General features: G+C 38.8%; 1 protein-coding gene across 1 annotated transcript in view; it reads right to left on the minus strand.

Moving 5' to 3' along the window:
• Window positions 1–8647: 8647 nt before the first annotated feature.
• Window positions 8648–23724, minus strand: part of MYO5C (myosin VC) — a 33305-nt gene continuing 18228 nt past the window's right edge. Inside the window, 18 exon segments of the mRNA XM_066328451.1 lie at window positions 8648–9977; window positions 10236–10316; window positions 10856–11030; window positions 12048–12330; window positions 12737–12887; window positions 14060–14149; window positions 15310–15464; window positions 16416–16511; window positions 17233–17320; window positions 17573–17738; window positions 17949–18000; window positions 18775–18868; window positions 19701–19881; window positions 20273–20353; window positions 20440–20503; window positions 21317–21410; window positions 21971–22151; window positions 23301–23364. Of these exon segments, the coding sequence (XP_066184548.1) occupies window positions 9825–9977; window positions 10236–10316; window positions 10856–11030; window positions 12048–12330; window positions 12737–12887; window positions 14060–14149; window positions 15310–15464; window positions 16416–16511; window positions 17233–17320; window positions 17573–17738; window positions 17949–18000; window positions 18775–18868; window positions 19701–19881; window positions 20273–20353; window positions 20440–20503; window positions 21317–21410; window positions 21971–22151; window positions 23301–23364 (2249 nt within the window). The 3' untranslated portion in view covers window positions 8648–9824.

The raw sequence follows: 23724 nt of genomic DNA on the forward strand, positions 1-23724 counted from the left end.
TCCTCTGTCCTGCGGCTCCAGCATCCCCTGTCCTGCCCTCTCCAGCATCCGCGATCCTGCCCTCTCCAGCATCCCCTGTCCTGCCCTCTCCAGCATCCCCTGTCCTGCCCTCTCCAGCATCTCTGATCCTGCCCTCTCCAGCATCTCTGATCCTGCCCTCTCCAGCATCCCCTGTCCTGCGGCTCCAGCATCCCCGATCCTGCCCTCTCCAGCATCCCCTGTCCTGCCCTCTCCAGCATCCCCTGTCCTGCCCTCTCCAGCATCCCCTGTCCTGCCCTCTCCAGCATCTCTGATCCTGCCCTCTCCAGCATGCCCTGGCCCACCCTCTCCAGCATCCCCTGCCCAGCCTGCTCTGGCACCCCAGTGGTCTCCAGGCTGGCAGCTGGGACCAGCCTCACCTCCTGCCTCGCTCCTACACACATCCCAGGCCCTTTTCACAGCCCAAAGCTTCATTTCCCCAGAAACACGTGCCAATGGCTTTTTCTGCTGCATACCTAAACTTGTTGGTACAAGTTGCACAATGTGGGGAAAAGAAGGAAAGAAAAAAAGCCATCGGTCACATCAATGGCATTTTAAAATATTTGTCTGGGAAGACAGATCTTGTCCAGGCTTACGAAGTCCCATCTTAGCTCCATCATTCCCTGGTACTCCTATGGGTAGGGGGTACTGGGAGAATCAGCTATGAAGGTCTCTGGCTCAGTTCCTGTGCCAGCAGGACAAATGCAGTGGTGAAAACTCTTCTCTCTACTATGCTTTGAATTCCTGATTTTTAAATTTGGTGTTTATCAGGGTTCCTTTCCTTTTTTATTTCTCTCCTTTAGACCTTATATCCCTTGTATATCCTACTCTCAGATGTGCACATTAGAATCTCAAGCGTTGCTATCTCTTGAAACAGAGCAGTTTCCAAAATTCCAAAGACGAAATAGCCCTCCACTTCGGTGTGGTGTGAGCCCAGGGTTTCGGCTCTTTGGGGTCTACTCATACAAATCAGCTGGGAGCAGCTGATGCTTCCGAAGAAAGAATCCTGGCACGTAGCTTTTTGTTCCCTGGGAGTTCCTTGAAAATGTCCCCTTTTTATTACAGAATTGTCCTTGATCTACAAGGAGTAACTCTGTGCATATTGACTCCCATTGTCTCCCTTTAGCCAGAAAATAGACAATCCAGTGGCTATTGTTCAACCTGGGGATGTGCCAAGATTGGAGAGGGAGATAAGAAAATGCTTGTTTGCAGCTGTTGTTTGGACTCTGGGCACATCCTGGACAAAATGTGTGTCTCAGAGAAAAGAAAAGTCCCTTCCCACACCGGGTATAGGAGTATTGCTGTCTGGAATGCACAGGCTCTTCACCATCACTCTGGAGCTGAACTCAGGTGCTGGTATGGTCATGTCCACAAGGTCCCTTTTAGTCAATGGCTCTGCAGGCAGAAGTCAGGTTACTTCCCCAGAATCAAATCCAGTGAGTCTATTTCCAGTCCTCACTGTCCACAGAAATTGGTGTGACCTAACCCAACGAGCCTGATGGCCACAGGCAGCCCTGAACTCATCGATCCAGGTATGTTCAGAATCACAGAAGAAAATGTAGGCAGTATGTGGACTATGGATTCACACACTGCAGGATAAAGGAACATTCGTCAAAGGCCTCCAGAGTAATCAGCACATTGGAAATGCCTTCCAGCATAGACTTCCATTTGCCATGGAAATAAAACCTGAGTATTTTTAAAAGTGATACCAAAAGATCAGGAAAAAAATCCCTGAGAAACCCAAAGATCTTTTAGCAGGAAAGTGACAGAAAGCTCCATCCCATGCATTATCTTCAGGTCTGAAAAATTAAACCTACTTATATTAAATTCAGTAATGCAGCTGTGTCCTGGGCAACTAGCAGAGGGAGAGTCTGAAGAAGAAATTTCATTTTTGAAGGATTCTAACCTATAGAAAATGCCTTATTTCTGACACCTGATAAGTGTGGAGAGGCCCAGAAGTTAAATCCAACAAAAGGCGTAGGAAATTTCTTTGCCTTGATAGGAACTCCTCAGCTCTCAGGAATTTGGCATAGATAACACCTATATGTCAGACAGTCTGCATAGTTCTAACAGTGAAAAATCCAGTTTCTTGCCTTACTGATGTGAACAGTCTCACTGCCTTGTGGAATGGGATTAAAAAGTCTACAAAGAACAGCACAGAAGGTGAGAGTCTTTGGGAACTGTACATGTGCAAGCTGATACATGATACTAATCCTGAGATATTGGGGTCAGCAGAGCAGAGCCTTGAGGGGACAGGGAAGCCTCTACTGAACAGACTGAGCTGTAGAAGTATGTGATACATAATGTGTATTTCACTGGTTTGAAAAAATATTTTAAAAAAAAAAGTATTTAGTTCATCTGACCAACTCCTGCTTAACTGCCCATGCTGTCATTAGCTAAACATGCAAAAATACAGGTTAGAGTAGGGCCAATTGGGAGCTTTAAATAAAATGAACCAGGGCTGAATTAATTTAGATGATAGCATAGTACTCCATCAACGAGTGCCACACATGGCAAATACACCAGATTGCAGTGATGAGTGATGGGGATCCGTGGAAGAAAGTTGGTCCTGCTCTGGTAATAAGAACACTGGGGAAAATGAAGGATCTAACAGTGTATAACAAATCGTTGCCTACCTCAAAAGTCAGGCCTTTAAAATAAATTTCCTTCCTCACTAATTCACCAGCTGATCTCTTTTCAAATTTAAGCTAATTTTGTGGTGAAACTAAACCAGCAAACATTGAGTTTCTACTGATTAGCACCAAACTCCAAAGCAGGCAAACCCCTAGAGGATGAAGATTATTTTGTCTAAAAGGCAAACAATTGAAGTAGGATGATGTCAGCACTGGGAATCAGCAATTTCTAATTCTGTTATCCCTCAACATATGTTGTTTTTGGGGAAATCATCAAGACTGGCTGATGAAAATGCATGTGTGCATCTGCTGGACTGAAATTGGGAGTTGTATGGGCACACTGGGGAGCTGCAGAAAGATCAGCCAGTTAGACACCACAATATGCATGTGCATCCACAAACATAACTGTGGCAAAGGATATATTGGTTTAAGCCAAAGCATACCCAAAGGTCTGAAAACGATGATTTAAAAGTCAAGGATGGAATTTCCCTACTCATGTGTATTTCTGTGCTAGTGCAAAGAGCTCTCTGTGTGCTGAATATTTGCTTTTAAATCCTTTAGAAAATATGAAGCAAGCTAAAGCCAGATCTGCCAGAAAGCCCCAGACCCCCCTGCAGTGCCAATAGGAAGCCTAACAGGCTGTTAGGTACTGACTCAATTCTTCCTGAAGTCTCAGTCTGCTTTCACCTACCAGCTGTTCCAGCTGCTAAGAGTCTGACGTCCATACTGCCAATAACAGGGAGAAAGTTGCAGGAACTGTAAATAACAAACAGCCAGTTTCCTGCAATTCCAGCATGCATTTATCAAGTCATGCAAAAATTTACTGAATAAATAGCCAAGAAGGCTGTTGGCCAAGAAGGACCTGAACAAAGCAGCAATTTCAAAGTCAGAAGAAGCAAATAAACCGGGAAGAGACTGTCTTTTGTCTTGCAGTCATTACATCTAAATTTCCTCCTAAACAAAGTAATGCATGAGAATGTGCTGTGTCAGCCAGTAAATTGTACACACGTACACCTCCACCTCCAAATCAGTGCTCTCATCTGCCTGTACAACAGTGTTGTGTAAACACAGCTTGCTAAGCCTTTTAGCATTTCTGCAGAGATCATTTCTCAAATACAACAAACTGTTGGGCCCTACTCAGTCATGGCAGAGAACACTTCTGGGGAGGAAACAGTGATGGATGTCTTCTCCAACTGATAATGCACAATGGTTTAGGAAGATAAAATAAAACTACTGCAAGCTGGACTACTAAATTCTGAAGTTTACAAAAGGAGTTTTGGAGGCCAGCTCTTCAATAGCCACACAGGTTCATGACCTTAGCTGTGCGTTTCACCTAAAAATACCCCAATGTGACATCTCTGGAACAGTGCTGAACCAGGAGAGTAGGATATCACCTCAGCACTAATTCCTGGAGCTTAGGAAGCCTCTAACAGAAGACATTCCACTGCTCTGCAACTTTCCCCCACCTTATCCTCATTGTAGCATCTTCAGCTTTCACCCAAGTACTGCACATAGCCCAGGAGACAACCTGGTTGTGGTAGGAAATGTGGGCAGAAAGGAGTTGTGACAGCCCTTCACTGGTGTCTGAGACAGACAAGGGAATGTCATGTCCCCTGTATCCAGTGAATGACTTTGGTGTGATGATTAATCTTTTGTTGCTGTTGTTAATTTCTTTCAAAGACAAATGGAGAAACTCAAGATCACAGGCCAAGCAGAGCACACATGTATCTCAGAGAAGAGATGGGCACATAACATTTGCACAGCAGGTGTGGTACTCTAAGGTAAAAAGCTCGTGGCCATTTTCCAATCAAGAATCACAAAAAGTATCCTTGAACCCTGGGGCCACCTCCCTTGTAGGTTTGTGGAAACAGCAGGTGTCTGCAGAGGTGTTTGTTTGGCAGACTATGGGCCTAGCAGTGCTTATTTGCTGTCCAGAAAAATCCAACTTCAGAGGCCACTGGCAGAACCCCCCGTTTTTGCAGTCTGCCCACACTGGCTGGCGAGGTCAGTGACGTACCATCTCTACACACAGAGAGCAGTAGCTGCGTTGTTCTGATTTCACAGAAACAGGCCTGAGGGGCTTCTCCTTGGAGCACTTGTCACAGGGACCAAACACGATGGCTAAAAAGGTCTGGTCCATCTTGGTGGGTCAGGAGAGCTGAAAGAGAAGGAGAAGGAAAGCATTCCAGCCCAGCACAAAGCTTTCACCACGGCAGCGCCAGCTCAGGCAGCCTGGGCTGTATATAGACATCTGTAGGCTGGATAATCTCTCTCTGTGACTAATCTCTCGAGCTGGATGAACTGTCACTATATACAAGACAGTCATGTGCTCTGCAGAGTCTTTTTTTATGAAGAAAATAATAAAGGAAAACATATATTTAAACACACCATTATAATATGTGCATATGGGTTCACTACTTGTGGGAAAGTACTTTTTAATTTGTACTTAGCCACTGCCAGCAGACAATAACCAGAAATCCACAGCAACAGCTGGACTTCTGAGAAACCTGCACTGATCGATAAATTTTATTTTCCCACTGCATTATAAAAGTCATTATTATGCATTATTTTTAAAGCTGAAAAGATGACCTAGGATTTGGTCAGCAGCAGCTACAAAGTATTGTGACCATTATGCTGTTTGAGCAGAAATTGATGCTTCAAGCACACTGACAGCTGGGTCATTACAAATCCACTTTTGTTCTCAAGCCAGGCATCTCTAAGATCAAAGCACTATCACCAACAGAGTATTAGAAACTACTTGAGAGTCAGACAAACAAATGAGAATAATATTGCAGTGTCATTTTTCTCTGTACATTTTTCATAGGGAAAATGGGACCTTTCACCTCTTCTAAAAATGGAAGTTTTAAACATTATTTAGACTTGTACATAAAAAATGCATTTGTGGTAAACAATCAGAAGTAGTTTTGCAAGAGAGATTTAAATGGAACAAAAGAAATTCAATGACATTTTAGAATTTGTCTGGCTGGGCATTATACAAAAATCAAATCAAACTTTAATCTGTGTACCTGTCTCCATTCTGCTGTTAATTCTTACATATTTCAGGGGACTATTTGAAAAGCAAAAAAAATAAACTCAGAAATCCTGCCCACTCTTTAAGTCAATAGAAGTTTTGCTGTTGTTTCCTGGGTATGCATGACTTCATCCTGAAACATGCGGGAAAAAATCTGTCCTGGAAAAAACTGCATTGTAATAATTTAAAATTTGCATGGAGATTTCAGTCAACAGCCAAGGAGGTTTATATTCCACTTGATGAAAAGCAACAAATATGGCCTGAAGCCTTTAATGTATTTTTTTGCAAATGTGAACCTGAGACGAGAAGCTGCCACCTTTTCTAGGGAGCTCGTCTGTGCAGGGATTGCTCAGGGCTGTAAAATGACTGCAGTGCCTGGGCTCAGCTCTCCTGGAGCCTTAAAAATGGACATTTACAATTGAATAACCTGTTATTCCAAGGTTCTCAGAATTAGTGGTTCCCTGAGGAAGCACTGATCTTATTTGAACAAAATGTCAGTAGCTCCAGACACTTCTGACAAGGATCTATTAGGCCTGGAATAAACACTCTGGGCAGAATTAATCTTTGATAAAATATGAGAATTTGCTGGAATAATGTACAGGAGGAATCATACCTGCTATCACTATTTTACCTCAGATGAGATTATGACACATTACAAAATTCTGCTACAATAGAAGTCATCAAAAGATCTGAATAATTAAAAAGCAGTATTATTTCTGAGATACTACACAAATCCATCACTGTGACAATTTTACTAAGGTATTTAAAGCAAAAAGGTCTAAAACCATTACAAGTCCCAGCACTACAGCCTGAAATTTTAACCTTACTAGGTTTTTAAAGTTACACTAGAGATTTTAAAATGGTGAATCATTAAGAAATGTTATTACAGAGAAATTCTGTACAATGAATCTTGTTGTAAAATTAAAAAAAAAATTACTCACCTTTTCAGAAAGCAAGAACCTGGAGATTCTCAAGATGACTAAGTAAGCCCCGGGTAGCTGCTAATGTAGAAAGACAACCTTCCTATTAATTCTACTTAAAGGTATTTAAAGCTCAGCCTCTCCAGTTGCATCACCTCAGATCAGTTACATACTGGAGATTACTGATAATAATGACTTTATTTTAACTGCCCTCTTTTAGAACCTAGACTAAAGAACAGAAACTATTAGGCAAGCCAGACCTTACCTGCCTATTCAATACAGCAGGTTTTTTGAGGTTTGTTTATAAACAAGTATTTGCCTGTTAACAAGTATTAAAGTTGAAATTTCCTGGGGAGGTGACTGGCAACTTATTTTTACAACTATCAAACTTGGTGTTCTGACAAGCAGCACTGCCAATATTATCTCATTTCTTAAAAAAAATTTACAAGTCCAACAAATTGATTAGTGTCCATGCTGGTTCTTCCTTGGTTATAATTCTACCATTGTCTTGTTTTAAGACAATAAATTTAAAGTCAATAGTATTAAAAATTGATGCTTTTCTTGCAGTCTTTGAAAAAATTTCTGGGAAACTTATGAAAACATGTCTGACAAATTTAAGAAGTGCTAAAGGTCCTGAAGGTCACGCCTATTATTTAGACTCTATGGAAGGCACTGGATTCATGCCGTTAGATTTCACATTTGGTAGTCAAGGGGATCTGAGGTAAAATGAGGGAAAAAAGACAGAATTAAGTCTCAGCCCAGCAGAGATGTGGGTAAATTAATAAGTCCTAATAATTTTTTATTAGAATATTACGGAAGCACAGGACTGAAAGGGACCACCTGTGCTGATGAGCCCTATTCCCAGAAATTGCAGGAGTCACACATCTAAATACATCCAAAAATGGCCAAGGCATTTAACACATCTCTCCATAAGCCATTTCAGTGCTTTCCCACTGCAGAAAGGATCACCATTCAGCACGTTCCCATTTAAATGAAATACCTTTTCCTTTTAGCATCATTCTAGGAAAGTTAACCTCAGTAATGCCTCTTTCATGTATCTGCCTTCACTAAAACTGCTCCTTATAATCAGAATAAATACAGAGAACAAAAAGAATTCTGCACTTAAATTCTAGCTGAAGGCATTAATATCAGCAAAAGCAAGATAAGTTTCTGAGAGCATACAGTAAGCAGGATAATTTTAAACTTTGTTTTAAAAATATACCTTGTTGTTTGCATACACAGCATTAATAGCACACTCCACACAAAGCTCTCAAACTAACAAAGCATCAAATTGTCAGAAGAGTTTTCCTTGATCAACAGTTTTTGTCATAACAGCACACACACCTTGGCACTTCTCTGTGATGTGGATGCCAGGGTGGGCTTTCATTTTCCTCACGTCAGCCCAGGTTAAAGACACACAGCTCCAGCCAAAAAAAAAAAAAAAAAAAAAAAAAAAGGGCTGTGCACAACTTTCAGCAACAAAAGTTGCTTCAATTAAACTATTTCCAGAAATTCATGAGGAGCCAAGGACAGCACACAATACTGACAGGAAGATACACAATGTTACAGCAAAGCAACTAAATTAAATAAATGTTTATGGCACAATACAAGACTGGCAGCGCTCACAGATGTTCACATACTTCCAAGTACCTTCCTTCAAATGATTCCCTACTGAAAAGATAACCATTGCATCACACAAAGAACTACAAATTGATTTAAAACTACTTTATTTAATATGTTAAAATACTAGTCTACCTACATGTGTGATCTTTTGTACAGCTTTTATTGTTATTGAACAAAACACAAAATGTTTCCTTCATATATTTCGACTACATCTCTGTGGATATAATATCATGAGGAATATGACACTGTACATGGTAAGCACCAGAACTCTAAATAGCAAGAATGATTCCCTGCTTATACTTACAGATTGTTTGTGAAATTAAAGAAGTACTAACACTGTAGTAATAATAATAATAAATCAAAATAAATTGTTCCTTAAATTATCTCAATTCTTTATAATCCTTTAACTATTTCTGAGCTTTTTGATTTTAATAACCATGGCTAACAGAGCAGCTAGAAACCCAGCATTAGTTACCTGTTTAAGGATAGTCACCCTTGTGGTGAGGTCAATGCTATTTCCCCTGTTGTTCTGACACTAAATAAAGTTACTGTTTTTCTCCCTGACCACAGGGAGAAGGCTGAACAAAGCAGAAAGGAGACCATTTCTGCATTTAAGGATCCTGCAACTGAAATTATGTAAGTAAAGGTGAAATGTAAGGAATTAAGCTTGGTTTATCATTAACACCAGACCACAGTTGCTGCATCTGCTCCCATTCAGTCTCCGGACTGGAGGAGGGAAACCAGCAAAATGAAAAAGGCAGAAAGGTGATGTGTGCATACTCAGTGTATATGCTGAAATACTTTGCACTGTGAATGGAACCAAACCAGGAGATTACTCCTGTCTTTCAGAGAATCAAGCTTGTAATTCAAACCTGGATCATAGCATGAATTTTATATCTAACTTTTCTATTACAAAAACTGGTATTAAATCCAAACTTGTCACTGTAGAGAACAAAACTGAAATGTGTCTCCAAGAAGAGCACCTGAGTCTTTACTCTGGCCAAAGAGCTGTGTAGGGTGCCTGAGTTGGAATGCAAGTACTCAGAGAGCCAGCCTGCCTACAAAAAAGACATTGTGGGTTTGTAGCAGCCATTCACTTAGATTGATCTCAGTTCCCCTCTTCACAGAAAGGTGAAAGCCAGTCTCAAACAGATCCAGTATATCAAGGCAAAGAATAGAATTGCCTTGGGAAGAAAAAAAACCCTCTCATTACGGGAAGTGAAGGCAAGGAAAACTGTAAAGCAGTAACATCTATCACATGCCAGTCTTCCCCTCTGACTGCTGCTGACAGGGCAGCAATGCAAACTTGTCAGATAAATGCTTTTCTTGTCAGGTTTGGGCTAAAAACTGTATGTAAGCCTTGTGTCCAGGTGATGACATAAAGTTATTCTTGTAGGACTGAAATGAAGGAAGAAGAGAAAGAAAAGAGAGAAGGAAGTAACAAGTCAAGATTATTCCTACTGTTCAAGTCTTGAAGAACAAGTTTTTAACAGCTTAATTCACTGCACAATGACATAGTATCCACCAGCTGGTGAAATGAACCATGGAAGTCTGCTGTCTTTATAGAGTCTCTGAGGAAATACCAATTCACTGGTTTTATTAAACCCTCGTGAGAAAGCCAAGTTTGAAGCTGCTGGGGACTTGTATCAGTTCCAAAGCATGTGGAGAGGGGGTGAACGGGAACGTCACTTGAAAGAGATGCTTGGTATCAAGCATCAGCTGTGGAACATCCTCACGGTTGTTTAGCATAGCCTGAAATCAGAACAGAAAGAGTGTGAAAACAATGAATTAAGAATCAAAGCAAAGCCAGTAAATCACTTTCTTCCCACGGCAAATCCTGCTTTTCCACGATGTCAAGCAGATTTGTTCGCATCACTTTCAAGTGGCTAGAAGATGAGCAACTTAGCAATAATGTGATGTAAAGGTCAAGTACAACTATAAAGCATCAAAACCCATGTGCATGAAGTATCCTGTAAGCTGAATATTAGAAATAGCAGTTGCAGTTCTTACCTGGACTTTCCGAACAAATGATGGAGTCACTCTTTTCTCAAAGTCATCTATTGGAGTGTACGAGTTCAGGATCTTAACTATCTGCTCAAATTACAAAGACTATTTTAGTGTGTCATAAAAAGGGAGAAGACAAAAAGAGAAAGCATTATTATGACATTCTTACTGGTATTTAATTAAGCTTTAGTAGAACATTTTACAAGTAAAGGAGAGAATTTTGACTTGTCATCCACTGAGTTGTTACATATATGATGATTGCTATGATTCATTTCCAGAGGTGTCAAGAGGATCAAGGAGGTGTAGAAAAAGTTGAATTGATTAAGGGAAACAATAAACAACAAACAACAACAACAACCCTGTGACATACTAAAAAAAAAATAATACATTGTGGAGCAAAACTGTGGGTTACAACAAAGTAGGGCAGCATTCACCATGGGAGCAGTGAAAATGCTCAAACCAATCAGGAATAATGAGTTAAAATTCCAATTTAACATGTGATGATGTGAAATGCTGAGGATGCTACTTTTATGAAATGGAAGTCCAATGGCTTTTTGCAACAAATTATTTTAGGTAGCTAAGATTCTGGAGTCACTGCTGCCAGAAGAAAACAGATGGTTCATTACCTGCACAGCAGAAAGAGATGTGCAGTGCTCACATATTTCCTTGGCATCATCATCTGTGATCTTTTTAACCTGAAGGAGCCAGGCTGCTTGAGACAGGGGCTCCAAAGTTTCTTTGGCATTGCTGCTTTGAAGATTCTTGTCCTTAAGCCATTCTTCCAAGTAGCTAATATTACATCTGGGTTAAACCATGAACAAAGAACAGAAATGTCAGATTCCCCTTGACAAGCAAGCTACTTTGAAGACTGCTAAAGAAGAAATACTCTTCTACTGCTGTGTTCAAATTAATGTATTTTAGGTTAAAAACAATACCTGCAGATCACAAAAATCAAACAATCAATAGCTTATTGAACTATAAGTTAAATCCTTTGAATATTTCAATTTTTGTCTTCATTTCCTATTTCTTATAGCTTGGCTAATAGAAAGTGAGTTTAGCTGTTGTTTCCAGGAAATTACTAATACATACTGGCATTGTCTACTGCACTGTACGCATTAAAACATTTATTTACGACTGAGCATGCACAGGAAATGAGAACAATCTTTGCTGCTAAAGCAGGGCCAGGCTTATAACTGATGGTTATAAGGTTTCCTCTAATAATGTTCCCAGATGGGCCAAGATTTTTCTGATTTTCCTTCACCTGAGTCTGCAGACTGACTCATGGAAAACAAATGCACTGTTTCTTCTGCAAAACAGTTAGGAGCATGTAAACAGTGAGGAACATGTTTCCTTGATGCTTGCAACAAGAGAGATGATGCTCAATCTACATCTCCAAGGCTCTGTCTCAGTGCCTGTCTTGTCACAGAGCATGAAACATGCAAGTCAGCTTCTGTATCTCTGCCAGCCCTGGGACACTGCACCTGTTCACTACAGTAAGGAAGAATTAAAAATACTGATGGTCACATCATGGATGAGCTAGTATGGAAAGAATCCTAACCATGTGTGACTTTAAGCTTCAGACTGTAATTTTCTCTGCCTTTTCCTCCACTAGTGTTTCCATGGAAAGAACAATTTACAGTTGTCATGTTGAGAGAGCTCAGCCCAAATTACGAGGATTTGCTTTTCCGAAAGAAGTAAAAACAACTGGCTACTTCCAGCAGAATGGTCACAGAATATCCAATGACTTAGAGGTAATGGACATTCCACACAAGTGTTAAAAATTCCTTCTCAAGCTCGTTGAAGCTTTACTGGCTTTACCTTATCTGCATTCCTTTCCTACAGGAGCACATGTCCTTGCGGAGGAAGAGACTGTTGAGGGTGACAGCTCCAATCAGAAAGAAAAGCTGCTTCACTGCCTGCTTTAGGAGCTCAGAGTCCAAGCCATTCTGACACATAGTGCTATAAAAATAGCTGAGCTGCTGCAAGATAGAGGTCATAGTGTAGGTATCCGTGTCATCTATACTAGAAGAACGTTTACGGAACCCCGTAGGTTTCAAGCCAGAAATTCCTTGAAGACTTTCATATTCCAGCATGCCTGGTACTGAAATACAACAGACAATAACTGATAAAATCAAAATTCCCAAGGCTCCCTTCAGTTACATTAATTATTGAACAAAACCCACTTTCAGGATATTTTAGAAGTTAATTGATACGAGAAAAATAAGCTACTGACAAAGGCTTCCAGAGCACACAAGTTTTAAAAAGCCCTTTATTTTTGTGTGATGTTGCTCAGATTCACAGCATTATCCTACACTAGGAAGTTTTGAGGAGAAAGTCTGGGAACATTTGATTCAGTGAAATTTTATGTGTAGAAACACACATGCAGGAACACCTATCAATAAATATCAGTAGATAGGAGTGTGTCCCACCCTCTGCCTCCCTGTATAAGCTTTCATTATACACTTCACAAGCTACATTGAAGTCCTCTTGGATTGCTGCTGTCTTACCAATTATGTGCTGAATGTTGTTCTCCATTACAATAATGAACTGGTGATATATTCGAATGGCCAAATCACTGAGAATCTGTCTGTATTCTGAGAGATCAAAATGCTTCAAACAGTTCTTACTCTGACGTGGAGTGTTATACTTCATGAATTCCTACAAGTGAGTTGTAAATATAATTAGAAATCACATAATGTGGTAATTATAAATTGTTACTGCAATGTGTTGGAGTTACTCATTCCATCTCTGGCTGAATACAGTCTCGGAATGAGTTAAAGCCACAGCCAATTTCAATGGAAGCTTCCTGTACTTAATTTTCCAGTTTATGCTGACGTTTGCTCTGCTCCTAAAGCCAAAGGAAAAGACACGCATAGATGTCAATGAACTTTGGAGCAACTCCTAGATCTCTTAAACAGAAAGCAAACTCTCCCTCTTCTCCTCTCATTCCCCACCCAAAAAAACCCCAAACTAACCCACAAAATAAGAAGCCAACAATGTAGTTGTTTCAACTATGATGGGAAACAAAAAAATCTACACTGTATTGTTGCAAAGGGATATTATTTTTGACTTTTCGTTAGTGAAGTTCTGACTTCAAAAGTCTACTCCAAATCATAACCTGTGTGAGGTGTTTAATATTCATTAGAATGTAGATTAAAAGTAATTTCTGGATTCAGAGCTTTCCCTACTGCTGCAACCCCAATTACAGAGTGCTGGCAACGAAGTTTAGTGGTTTGGGTTCTGTGTGACCCCGGTGTGGCCAAGAGAGGGAACGCCTCTAACCCCAGTTCAGGCCACCCAATTCCATAAAACCCCATTAAAAACACAGTGAGAGTTTCCAATTGAAAATAATTTTAAAAACCTTGAATCTTAGGATGAGATTTAGCTTAAACAAGCAAGTGAAATAAGGGAAAACCTGAACATTTTATTGTTTTGCTTCTTTCCAGAGGTTTTCTTCTATTTTGGTAGCAGTGAGTGAATGGCTCTAATTATAAAACAGTAAAGCTGTTTTATATATATACATGGCTGGATATATGAAGTCCAGCTCAAATTAAACTCATGTGGAAAGATTCAAATTAAGTAGCAGTTTCCATGTCATGGCCTTAACTTACTTTAGCACTTTGATGTTTCCTTCATTTCTTTTGATCCATTAATTCTATACTGTCTTATTATTTGTATAAGACACATGGCACAACTGCAGAGCAATGTGAATCTATAAATACCTGTAAGGAACACTGATCAGCTGGTGAATAGCTATTAATTAATGCTATTTTAAATTCCAATTAAAATGTGTCAAAAGTAATGAAATTATTTTATGAAATCAATCATACCTCTTCCCCGCTGTACTGCTTCAGACAGTTAAGAAAATGATACGTATTGGAAAGCCAAAAGGACAACATCTCAAAGTCTTCTGAATGTTCCTGAAAATAGTAAGTAAAGCAGTCTTACAATGGTATTGGCTCATGAAGTTAATTCAATAATTGAAGTGAAGACCATTACAGCATTGGTAGAACAGAGCCTATCTATAGCAGAAGGGGCACAGAGCATCTCTAAGGTGCTGAACAAATCCTGCTCTGTTTTCAGGCTAACACACAGCAAAGATCCCCCTTTTGTTTGGTAAATACTGCTTATGTATTCTTAAGTGACAGGCTAAATAATAAGCCTGAACAAACAGTTTTACAGTTCCTATGGATATGTGGTGTATTGGAGGGCTTCCTGCAAAGAAGTGTGAACAACACCTGCATTCACAAACTGAACTACATATAAACACAGTTCTAACTATCTATCTCTTATTTTTATTAGCTGAGTAAACAAAAGCTTCTCTGATGGATAAACTGTGCTATAAATTTGTTTGTGTACAAACTTATAAGCATTCTCAGTACATGTTCAACTGCATAAACCACAGCTCACTCCTGCCTGTGCTTCCTCCCTGTGTCTGGTGTTTCATTCCATCATAAATCCATAATAAGCATTCACAGAGCTGATTATTTATGCATACAGCATAGCAAATTTTGTTTATAATTGAATTTTGTACACTGGCTGGCAATTCGATTTTAAATGTTTGGGTTCTAGTGCTGCAGTACAAAATGACATGTTGAATTACACCAGCAGCCAAGCAGTGCAAAAACCTCTTCAGCCCACTACCAGCTTGCTGCCAGACCTACCAGCCTTCATTTCTGTCCCTCTGACTTTTACCAGTGTTGAAAGTGCAGGTGCACTTCACCTAATTAGCTACTCATTGTAAAATATAAAATACTTTAAATGATCTCATCAGCAACATCTTCAGATAAAATAATTTACATTAATATATTAATGTAATATATAAATTAATGTATATAATTTACACTAAAAAAATCCACATTCTGTGGATTCTGTGTTCAGCACAGCAGAACCTTACCTGGAGACTTTACAGGGATGCTACTACAAACCTCAAAAGGAGTGTCACTAATGATGATCATTCCCTTCTAGGAATATCAGCAAATGGTAGTGTTGGCACTCCCCAGGTACCATGCAAGCATCTTGTAAACCTTTTGTTAAAAATCAAAAAGTACAGTGGAGTACAATCAAACATGGCTCCTACCTTAACAACCTGTTTGATGCCATCAATGGTTGCATTCATGAACGACTTCAGCATGTCAGCATCGTTCAGGTAATCTGCATATCTCACACACATGAACAGGATGTGAGCTGGAAGGCCAGGTATCATATTAACTACAACTCCACGTGGCTTTAAATCTGCACAAGAGGAGAGTCGCATGGTTTATTATGTAAAAATCCAGTTTTCAATGTATCATTCCGAAAGAGACAGGCACCATGCTGTTCCTTTCTGCAGTGACCAGTCACTTGGTAACTGATTTACTGATGAAACACTTGCTTCTGAAAACTTCTGTAACAGTGTTGCTGACATATGAGTATTCATTATATTTTCCTGGGGAGTAGGAGAGTATTGTAGTGACTTCTAAGGTCCAGCATAGCCTATGCCAGGCAGGACAACTTCAAAAAGCAAATTACATTTAACTACCCACTGGATGCCCCACCAAATTCCAGCATTGCTTAAGGCCACACCTTTGTTCACAAAAATATAAACATTCACAAGTGAGAAGGAGGTGAGAAGAAAAGGTAGGTGTTGTTAATTTAATAATGGTACAAATGTACATGGAAAATTTGTCAAATTCACCATTAATTGTAAGCTAATGAGAAAAGCTGGTTTGGCAGCAAGACTGATACTGTGAAGTAGTTCAGATGAAGGACAAAATCATTCTACAAGAGAAACACAAAGTACAGCTCCTTTCAGTGAAGGGAAGATGTGGAAAGCACAGACAGGAACCATCACACATGGATGTAAGCACTGTGACTTACAGACTTAGCAGATGACCAGGAAGAAAGTAAATTCAAGTCCCTGGCGTGCTCTTGAGATCTACAGCTTCAGAGGTGGATAAATAGTAAGAAAGGTAATAGAGTCAGAGAAGAGTCAGAGAAATTAATTTTACACAGATAAAGCATTTCTGTACTCGAAATGTCTGGCAGTGGAAAGAGAGCAACATAGAGCCTTCAAACTGTACTGGTGGTAAGAGTACAGGGAAAAGGCAACTTTAAATATAAGTGAAATATGGTGCCTTGTAGTTTTTGTTACGGTGTTCTGAATACTGTTGATAACTTATAAAATTCCAAGTTTTACTAAAATACCGAGGATCAGATTCTGAATGATCCTTTCTTCATCCTCTTTTCTGTACTCCATCATTCCAATGTACTCTTTGGGCACAGTGGGCACATGGGCTTCAGCTGTCAAACAGAAAAGTACTGTTATTTCCAGGTTAATGGTTAAACTAATGGTCATGTTAGAAAAAAACTACTGGAGAAAAGCAGTTTTCTCTGTAATTAAGAGAGTACAAACCCTGTCCACACTGATGTTCTTATCTTATGGCTCCAAGCATTATGAGTTAAGTAACATTTTTATTATTCATTAACAGCTTCACTGGGATCAGTGGGATTACTTGCAGCATTAAGAAAAATAAACAGCAAGGTTACACCTTTACAGTAGACAATTTTGCAATGTTTCTGCAAGTATCCTGCAGTGAAAAACTACTCTGTCTATAAGACCTTTGTCCAGACTAACTTCACATCAGGAATCATCTGCCACTCTCAGGAGGAGCTCCATGTCAGATGCAGAACTAACACTGCTGGCTCAGAGAGAGTTTGTGTGAGGGTGTGCATTAACTGCTGCTGGCAGCACCTTGTCCCTCTGCCTTCACCTTTATCATACTGACCAGGTCCGCTAAGTAACTATGATTTAGCTGGGGGAAAAGGCAAAAAAAAAAAAAAAAAACACCAGGAAAAAACTTTTCTGTAATGTGTGCTGCTGATTCCCCTGGCACATTTTTCTGAGGTATTAAATTCCTAACTCTACCCCAAACTTCACCTTTTTAAAATAGATTTTTTTCTTCAAACAGACACTGAGCATTCAAATCTATTAAGCAAAATAAATCACATAATAATATCTTACCTTTTTCAATAGTCTTGGTCAGAGTTTTGATCTGATCTTCTAATTTTTTTATTATTCTGTCTTTCATGTCTAGCTTTTCTTCAAGATCCTGTAATAATCAAGGTCAGTGAGTTCAGAGTAACACAATCAAAAAACGTTTTCTATCACTCCATGTTACAGGCACAATGAAAGTGCACTACGATGTGCTTTTACTTATATTTGCTGGAAAAAACACCTTCAAATTTCTTTTTCTCTCTCAATTAGTTGAAGGAACATCCTATCCACACCACAAAATCCTAATTTCATTCTTTTTATCCTGCATTTCAGGTACAGTTTCTTAATGACAATTCCATTTCCTCACCATGTTTTCCACAGCAAGTCGAGCTGTCACTTGCTTTATCTTGCTTTGTACTTCATCCTGGTCTTCATCTTGCATCAAACCATTGCTCAGCCCCTCAATTCCTTGGATTGTGTCCTTCAGACTCTCTTTTTCTTTTATGTCTACTTCATTCTGGGCCTCAGAAGATCTAAAAATAGATAAGAAGTCTTGTCTCTTCATCTTTTGTGAAAGCACAGTCAGATCATACTTGTCCATTAGTTATTAACTGTGCAAAACACTCTAAGGCAAAACTTAAGGGCAATGTAGTACATTTAAGAGTTTAAGTGACTCTGTTACCACAGCTTAGAGTGACTACATTTCTTATAGTAAAATAAAATAAAATAAAATAAAAACTTACCGTCTTCGTGTCCTATCCCGTTCTAGCTCAAAATGCAGCCGATTTGACACCTCTTCCATTTTTTTCAATAATAAATAGCAACAAAACCCAAAACAAAACAGAAACAACAAAATCAAAGGTATTTACTGCTTAGTACTAGTATTTAGTAAATCTTTCTTACTCTCATAATTTTGTTTCATCTAATGAAATTGAATGACCTGCCAGATAATGTATCAGAGAAATATGTGACTACTCCATACCATACAGAAAATTATATGGGATGAAGAATTTTGATATTGCAGACTTCTTGCAGTTGGCAGTAAAACTAGTCATAAATTTTAAATCAGTTGCCTAGGAAGACACTGCAGTTAGAGACACACCAAATCCTTAGAAGAGTACGTTTTCCTAAATTGAGAAGAACTTTTCCCTGTTTCCCACTCTGAGTTTTGCAGCAATCTCTTAAGTCCACCTCACAGAGTATGCCTTAACTTCCAAATGATCTTTTCCTTTTTATGAATGTATCCAAAGGACATATTCCATTCCGCATATTCTTAACAGAGCCCAATGGAATGCATTTGGAGATTTCCACACCATAGAACTGAATGACCTCAAAAAGGTAAAAAAAAAAAATAAATATTTGCACGTATCTTACTCTTTAAGAAGAGGTATAAGCTATATAACACTTTTTTTCCATTACATTTTTTTCATTTTATTCTTAAGAAAGTAAGTAATAAGCCAATGAAGTCATCATGGAATATTACTTGAGCTTTTAAAAGTTCAGTTCCAGGGAATTCATCAAGTTCATCTCAAACAGCTGAAAGACTGGGGACCATAGTGGGTCCATTACCTTGCAACTTTACGGTCTGCTCTTGAAGACGGTTTTCAAGATCTAATTTTTGATTTTCAAGTTCAGCAACTTGCTGCTTAAGATCTGGGATTACCTTTTGGAGAAAAAGGAGATTTGTGTATTTCAGCACCTTCCTTCTTTTTAAATCCCTGCAGTAGTTCCTAAGTCACCCCAGGACCTTCAACTGCCAATAGTCCAAACCAGAGAGAGGCTCTGGAGGGTACTGCTGTTTAACTTTTCTGGAGGCACCTGCTGCTGGCCACTCTTAAAAACTAAATACTGAGCTAATCAAATTGCTGGACTGTTCCACTACCATTGTTCTGCTCCAGTTTAAAGGAAATTGTATTATGGCTTTAATTTCCCCAGTACAACTACTAGTGAAAAAAAACCCTTCACCTTCAACAGCCCATAAAATAATTTTAAAAAACAATATAATAAATAACTTCTCCTTTTATTTTGAATTTATGAGGCTGTGTTTTGAATACATTTCTTCAATTATTTTTCAGAAAAATGATATGGCATATGCTATCTTCTGGAACAACATCAGTTCCTTGTGTCAGACAGTTTTGCACAGCAGCACTTGTCAGGCTCCTCAGCCGTGCCTGTAGCTGGTTTTGGAATGTGCAGCTGCCCTCTGCTGGGGAGAGCTTCAGAATTCTGAGGAGGCTTCTTAGAAAAATCTCGAATCAGGTTTATGCAAATGAAAAGGCAAAAAGTCTCTGTGAGGCTGTCCCAGCAAGCTGGACATTCAAACAATAAATTCAGCTGTCCCCTTACACATTGCCCCAGCAGGCAGGGAAAGGGCCTTATGGATGTGTCATCTTACATGGCCACATTTGTTTGAGCCTTGAGATTTCAAAGACATAACCACAATATTTTGAGTGCCACAAACATATCTGGGTTGTACTTCTACACCTGGACCTTACCAGGTTTTCTGAAGTTAGCCTGCTAACTTCAAGCCGAATGCCATCATTTATGTCATTTTCCTCCCGGAATAATTTCTGTAGATGATTAATATCTTGACTAAGATGTTCAACTTTAAAGTTCAAGCCTTCAATCTCCTTCTCATATATTTCTTTCTGAGACTGGAAATGGCTTTCCAATACTCTGTTAAAACAAACGGGAAAAAGAACATGGCAGATGTAGAACGACCTTGATTAAATGGGTCAAATTTAATGCAAAGTGAAAACAAAAGTACTGTGATTAACAGAGAGATATTCCATTACATCACCTGTGCATTAAAGGAGTTGAAAGTTATGCATGGTATCTCAGAGGAAACACATTTTCCTGACTGACACATACACACTTATCTCACTGGCTTGGTAGACGTTTATTCAACTGATTTTAATCTGCTCAGCTCATCATATAATATAGTGTTTGTTCATTTCCTTAACAGAATTTCAGCATTACACTATAAAATCTTGTTAGCCACTGATCTTTCCATTTATCTTCTAGGTCACAGCTTAGAGTTATGGAAACGGTGAAGAACTGAACTAACCTTGTGGCTTTTTTCAAGCCCTCGTAAGCAAACCACAGTTCTCCATCCTCATTTAAGTGCTCCAGATCCTCTGTAGAGAGTCTAGAATGCAAGGCAGAACCATTAGTGTGCAGGTGACCATAATGCATTTTATAAGCTTTTTTTAAGATGCCTTAGAACAAAATTACCTGCTTCTTACATCTTCAAAATCATAACTTTCAAGAAGCTGCTTTGTAACTTCTGACATCTTTTCTGGGAAAAAAAAAAAAAATTCACAAAGTTTATAAAATTCATTATTTTCTCTGCATGTTTCATTAAAAAGATCAAACCATCCTCTTCCTAAATCTACAAGGTTCTTTCTTGGTACTCCGTAAATATATCTGATTTACCACAGGAATACCATGAGGGACTCAGTTCTACTTTGGGACATGTAGGAGCATTAGGTTGATGTACCACCAATACTGTTTTTTTTCTAAACTTTCAATGCAAAATTACATCTTTCTAATCTGAATCTGGGGAACTCCTAGGGCTGGAGAGTTGATTCATCATCTTGTTCTAGGTTACTACATTAAATGCTGTAAATACATGTTTGCTCTGTGATATTATTATCATTAAACAAAGTTCACAACAGTAGTGCTTCTTAAGTACATTTTTCCAAAGAGAACCCAACTCAGCAAGTTATTTAAGCATATTTGATATTATTGGACCTAGGACAAAAGACAGAGTGAATGAAAACTAGATAATGTATTGTTTACACATATTTGTGTCACTTGTTTAACGCTAAGTGAAGTTTAAATTCTAGGTGAAGTTTAAATCATTAGTATTTATTTCATTTCAAAGGAGAAATGCCTGAATTCAGAGTTTTCTCAAAGGGGTACCTTTGGATCTCAGTATTGAGTAACCACTTTGTAAAACTGTATATATATGTATGAATGGAATTAAACCACCATGGGATGGGAAAGAGAACTGGAATTTTGTCATAGCTGACACCCAAGAGATCAGTTTAAAGTGGCTTGGCTCACACTGCAGTTAGGAATTCTCTGCACTATCTGGTGTGTAACTTACCCCTCAATTCTCGCTTCTGTGACTGCGCCTGCTTTTCAACATCCAATTTTTGTGTCTGAAGCAGCTCAATTTCCTTTTGCAACTCCGGTATTTTCTGAATCAAACAGAAATCACATACTGAGACAAGGAGTGGGTGACAAGGGCTGAATATCAGTTAAATCATAATTATAGTTAAGAACAAATTAATATGGTGAAAAGCTTAAAATGCGTTGTGCTTAAAGCATCTGGTTCTCAGGTATCACAGCAGAACAGTAATGTGAGGTACTGAAAAAATGTATGTTTTGCCATGGAATTGACTCAGAGGACAAAAATGTGACTTTACACTAATTTAAGGTTCAGTTTATAAACTACATATATGAAAAATTCCCGTAGAAACGAATACTTTCTCAGGAAAAAAATGATCTATATATTTATATTTATAAATATTCAAGCAAAATTACTCTTGAAAACATGCACTTATTTCTGTGATGAGTAACTTGCACTGTCTACTATATGAAAACAATGCAATACAGTCATGTATTAAATACAGCTTATTAACTACAGCTTCTTCTAAAAAGGCACTGGAAATAAAGAAATTAGTGAAAATCTACAAGCAAAACATGCACATTCTCCACTTGCTTTATCTAGCAAGGACTCCAAAATTAAATGCTTCACCTCTGCTTGTTTTGTAAGCTGTCCTACTTCCATTTTCAAGCCATCCTGAACGATAATTTCTTGCTGAATTTGTTGCTGTAGCTGAGTTTTTTCTTCTTTCAGAATCTTAATTTCTCCCTTGAGCAATTCAATCTCCTTTTCATAGTCCTGCTTCTGGTTTTGGAAATTTTTCTCAAGTATCCTTAAGAACACAACACAAAAAAAGGTGTTTTTATTTGTCTATATTTTTAAGTGAAAAAGTGGACATGCTGAAGAACATTTAAATGAACCATAATTACTTGAAAATGCTATCCTACATCCTCAGAACCCACCCACACAATGGATGATAATGGGAGGAGAACATCCCTGCATTTCCTTACAGATAATATAATGACACTAGGATGGAATTCAATGCAAAACTGAGTTTTTTCCACTCAAGGCCTGTTCTCTAACTTTGAGTTAGCCACCTGAGCACCTTTCCACTGCATTCATGGAAACAGTCAGCACTGAAGAAGGACCAGCGAAAGGAAGCCCTGGGTCCTCAGTAAAATACTGCAGGAAACTTTCCATTTTCCACCAGCCCCTGCTGGACTGGCTTCCAGCATAGTACAAGTAATGAGCAAAGCAGAAAAACTAGCAAAAGAAGTTCTCTTAATATAGTCTGAAGTTACTGGCAGCTGAAATCAGACTGAGCTGGAGCACCACAGAGCTTCCAGCCCTCAGGAACAGTGACTGGTTGCTCTCTTCACACTTCAGAGAACAGCATTTCTCTGGTACTCAAGGTTCTCTGTCTTGTACTGGAAAAGAGCTAGTGGGAAATCAACACCTGATCCAAGAGAAGCATGCTGAAAGCAATAGCCATTTGTTGATAAATGATAGCATTTTTACCGAAGGGGGAAAAAAGGATTTTTCCTTTATATTTTTAACCAGATGTCCTTCACAAATACTGCCTTTCCCTCACACTGAATCTTTCAGTTCTGTCCTTTCATATTCACTTCACAGGAGTTCTGACTGGTGTGGCCATCAGCTGCTCTTCCACTCCTGACCAAATGCTGAGGACATCTCCAAAGAAGCCATTATGATCAGAGCTGGCTTTCAGTTCTCAGAGACACAGGAAAACACAGGAAACTGCAAAACCAAGAACAGTCCAATTTCCTGCAAATGACTCACCCACAAAAAAGAATGTGCTTTTCCTAAACTCTGCATGAATTACTTCAGTACCAGCACTAGTACCCAAGAACATGGACAGATTCATAAATGACGCTGGCATAATACATTCACAGAAGAAGGAAAGGTGGGAAAGAGAAAAAAATGAATGCTGTTTCTAAGAAATAAAATTCAGACTACATACATTCGCTGGTTTTCTTCTTTTTGTACATCATTGAAGAGTTGCTGTGTGAGTTCATCCATTTTCTCTGTCAAAAAATATTTTAATATTTCAACGACCTTCATGCAATTGTGTACATTGATTAAAAAGCATGATCACAATGAGAAGTTTAATTTTAATAAGTAACCCTTAACATACTCTGAGGTTGAAAGTACTCTCTCAAGAGCAAAATTTATCACAGTACGTTTTACAAGTAATGCTATAGAAAAAAGATTCTGAAGCACCAAATTGTGCAATTATTTATCTAAAGTATACTTGATCTCATGTGCTGCCTGTGTCCTTTGAAATTAGATTCCTAAAAGTAGAGTATTAAAGGAAGCAAGGATGAAGCTACACTTTGATGGAATGCATGTGTATGAAAAAGGAAACATAGCAGGAGGAGAGCTTC

Source organism: Sylvia atricapilla, chromosome 13 (assembly GCF_009819655.1).
Source record: "Sylvia atricapilla isolate bSylAtr1 chromosome 13, bSylAtr1.pri, whole genome shotgun sequence".
Taxonomy (NCBI): Eukaryota; Metazoa; Chordata; class Aves; order Passeriformes; family Sylviidae; genus Sylvia; species Sylvia atricapilla.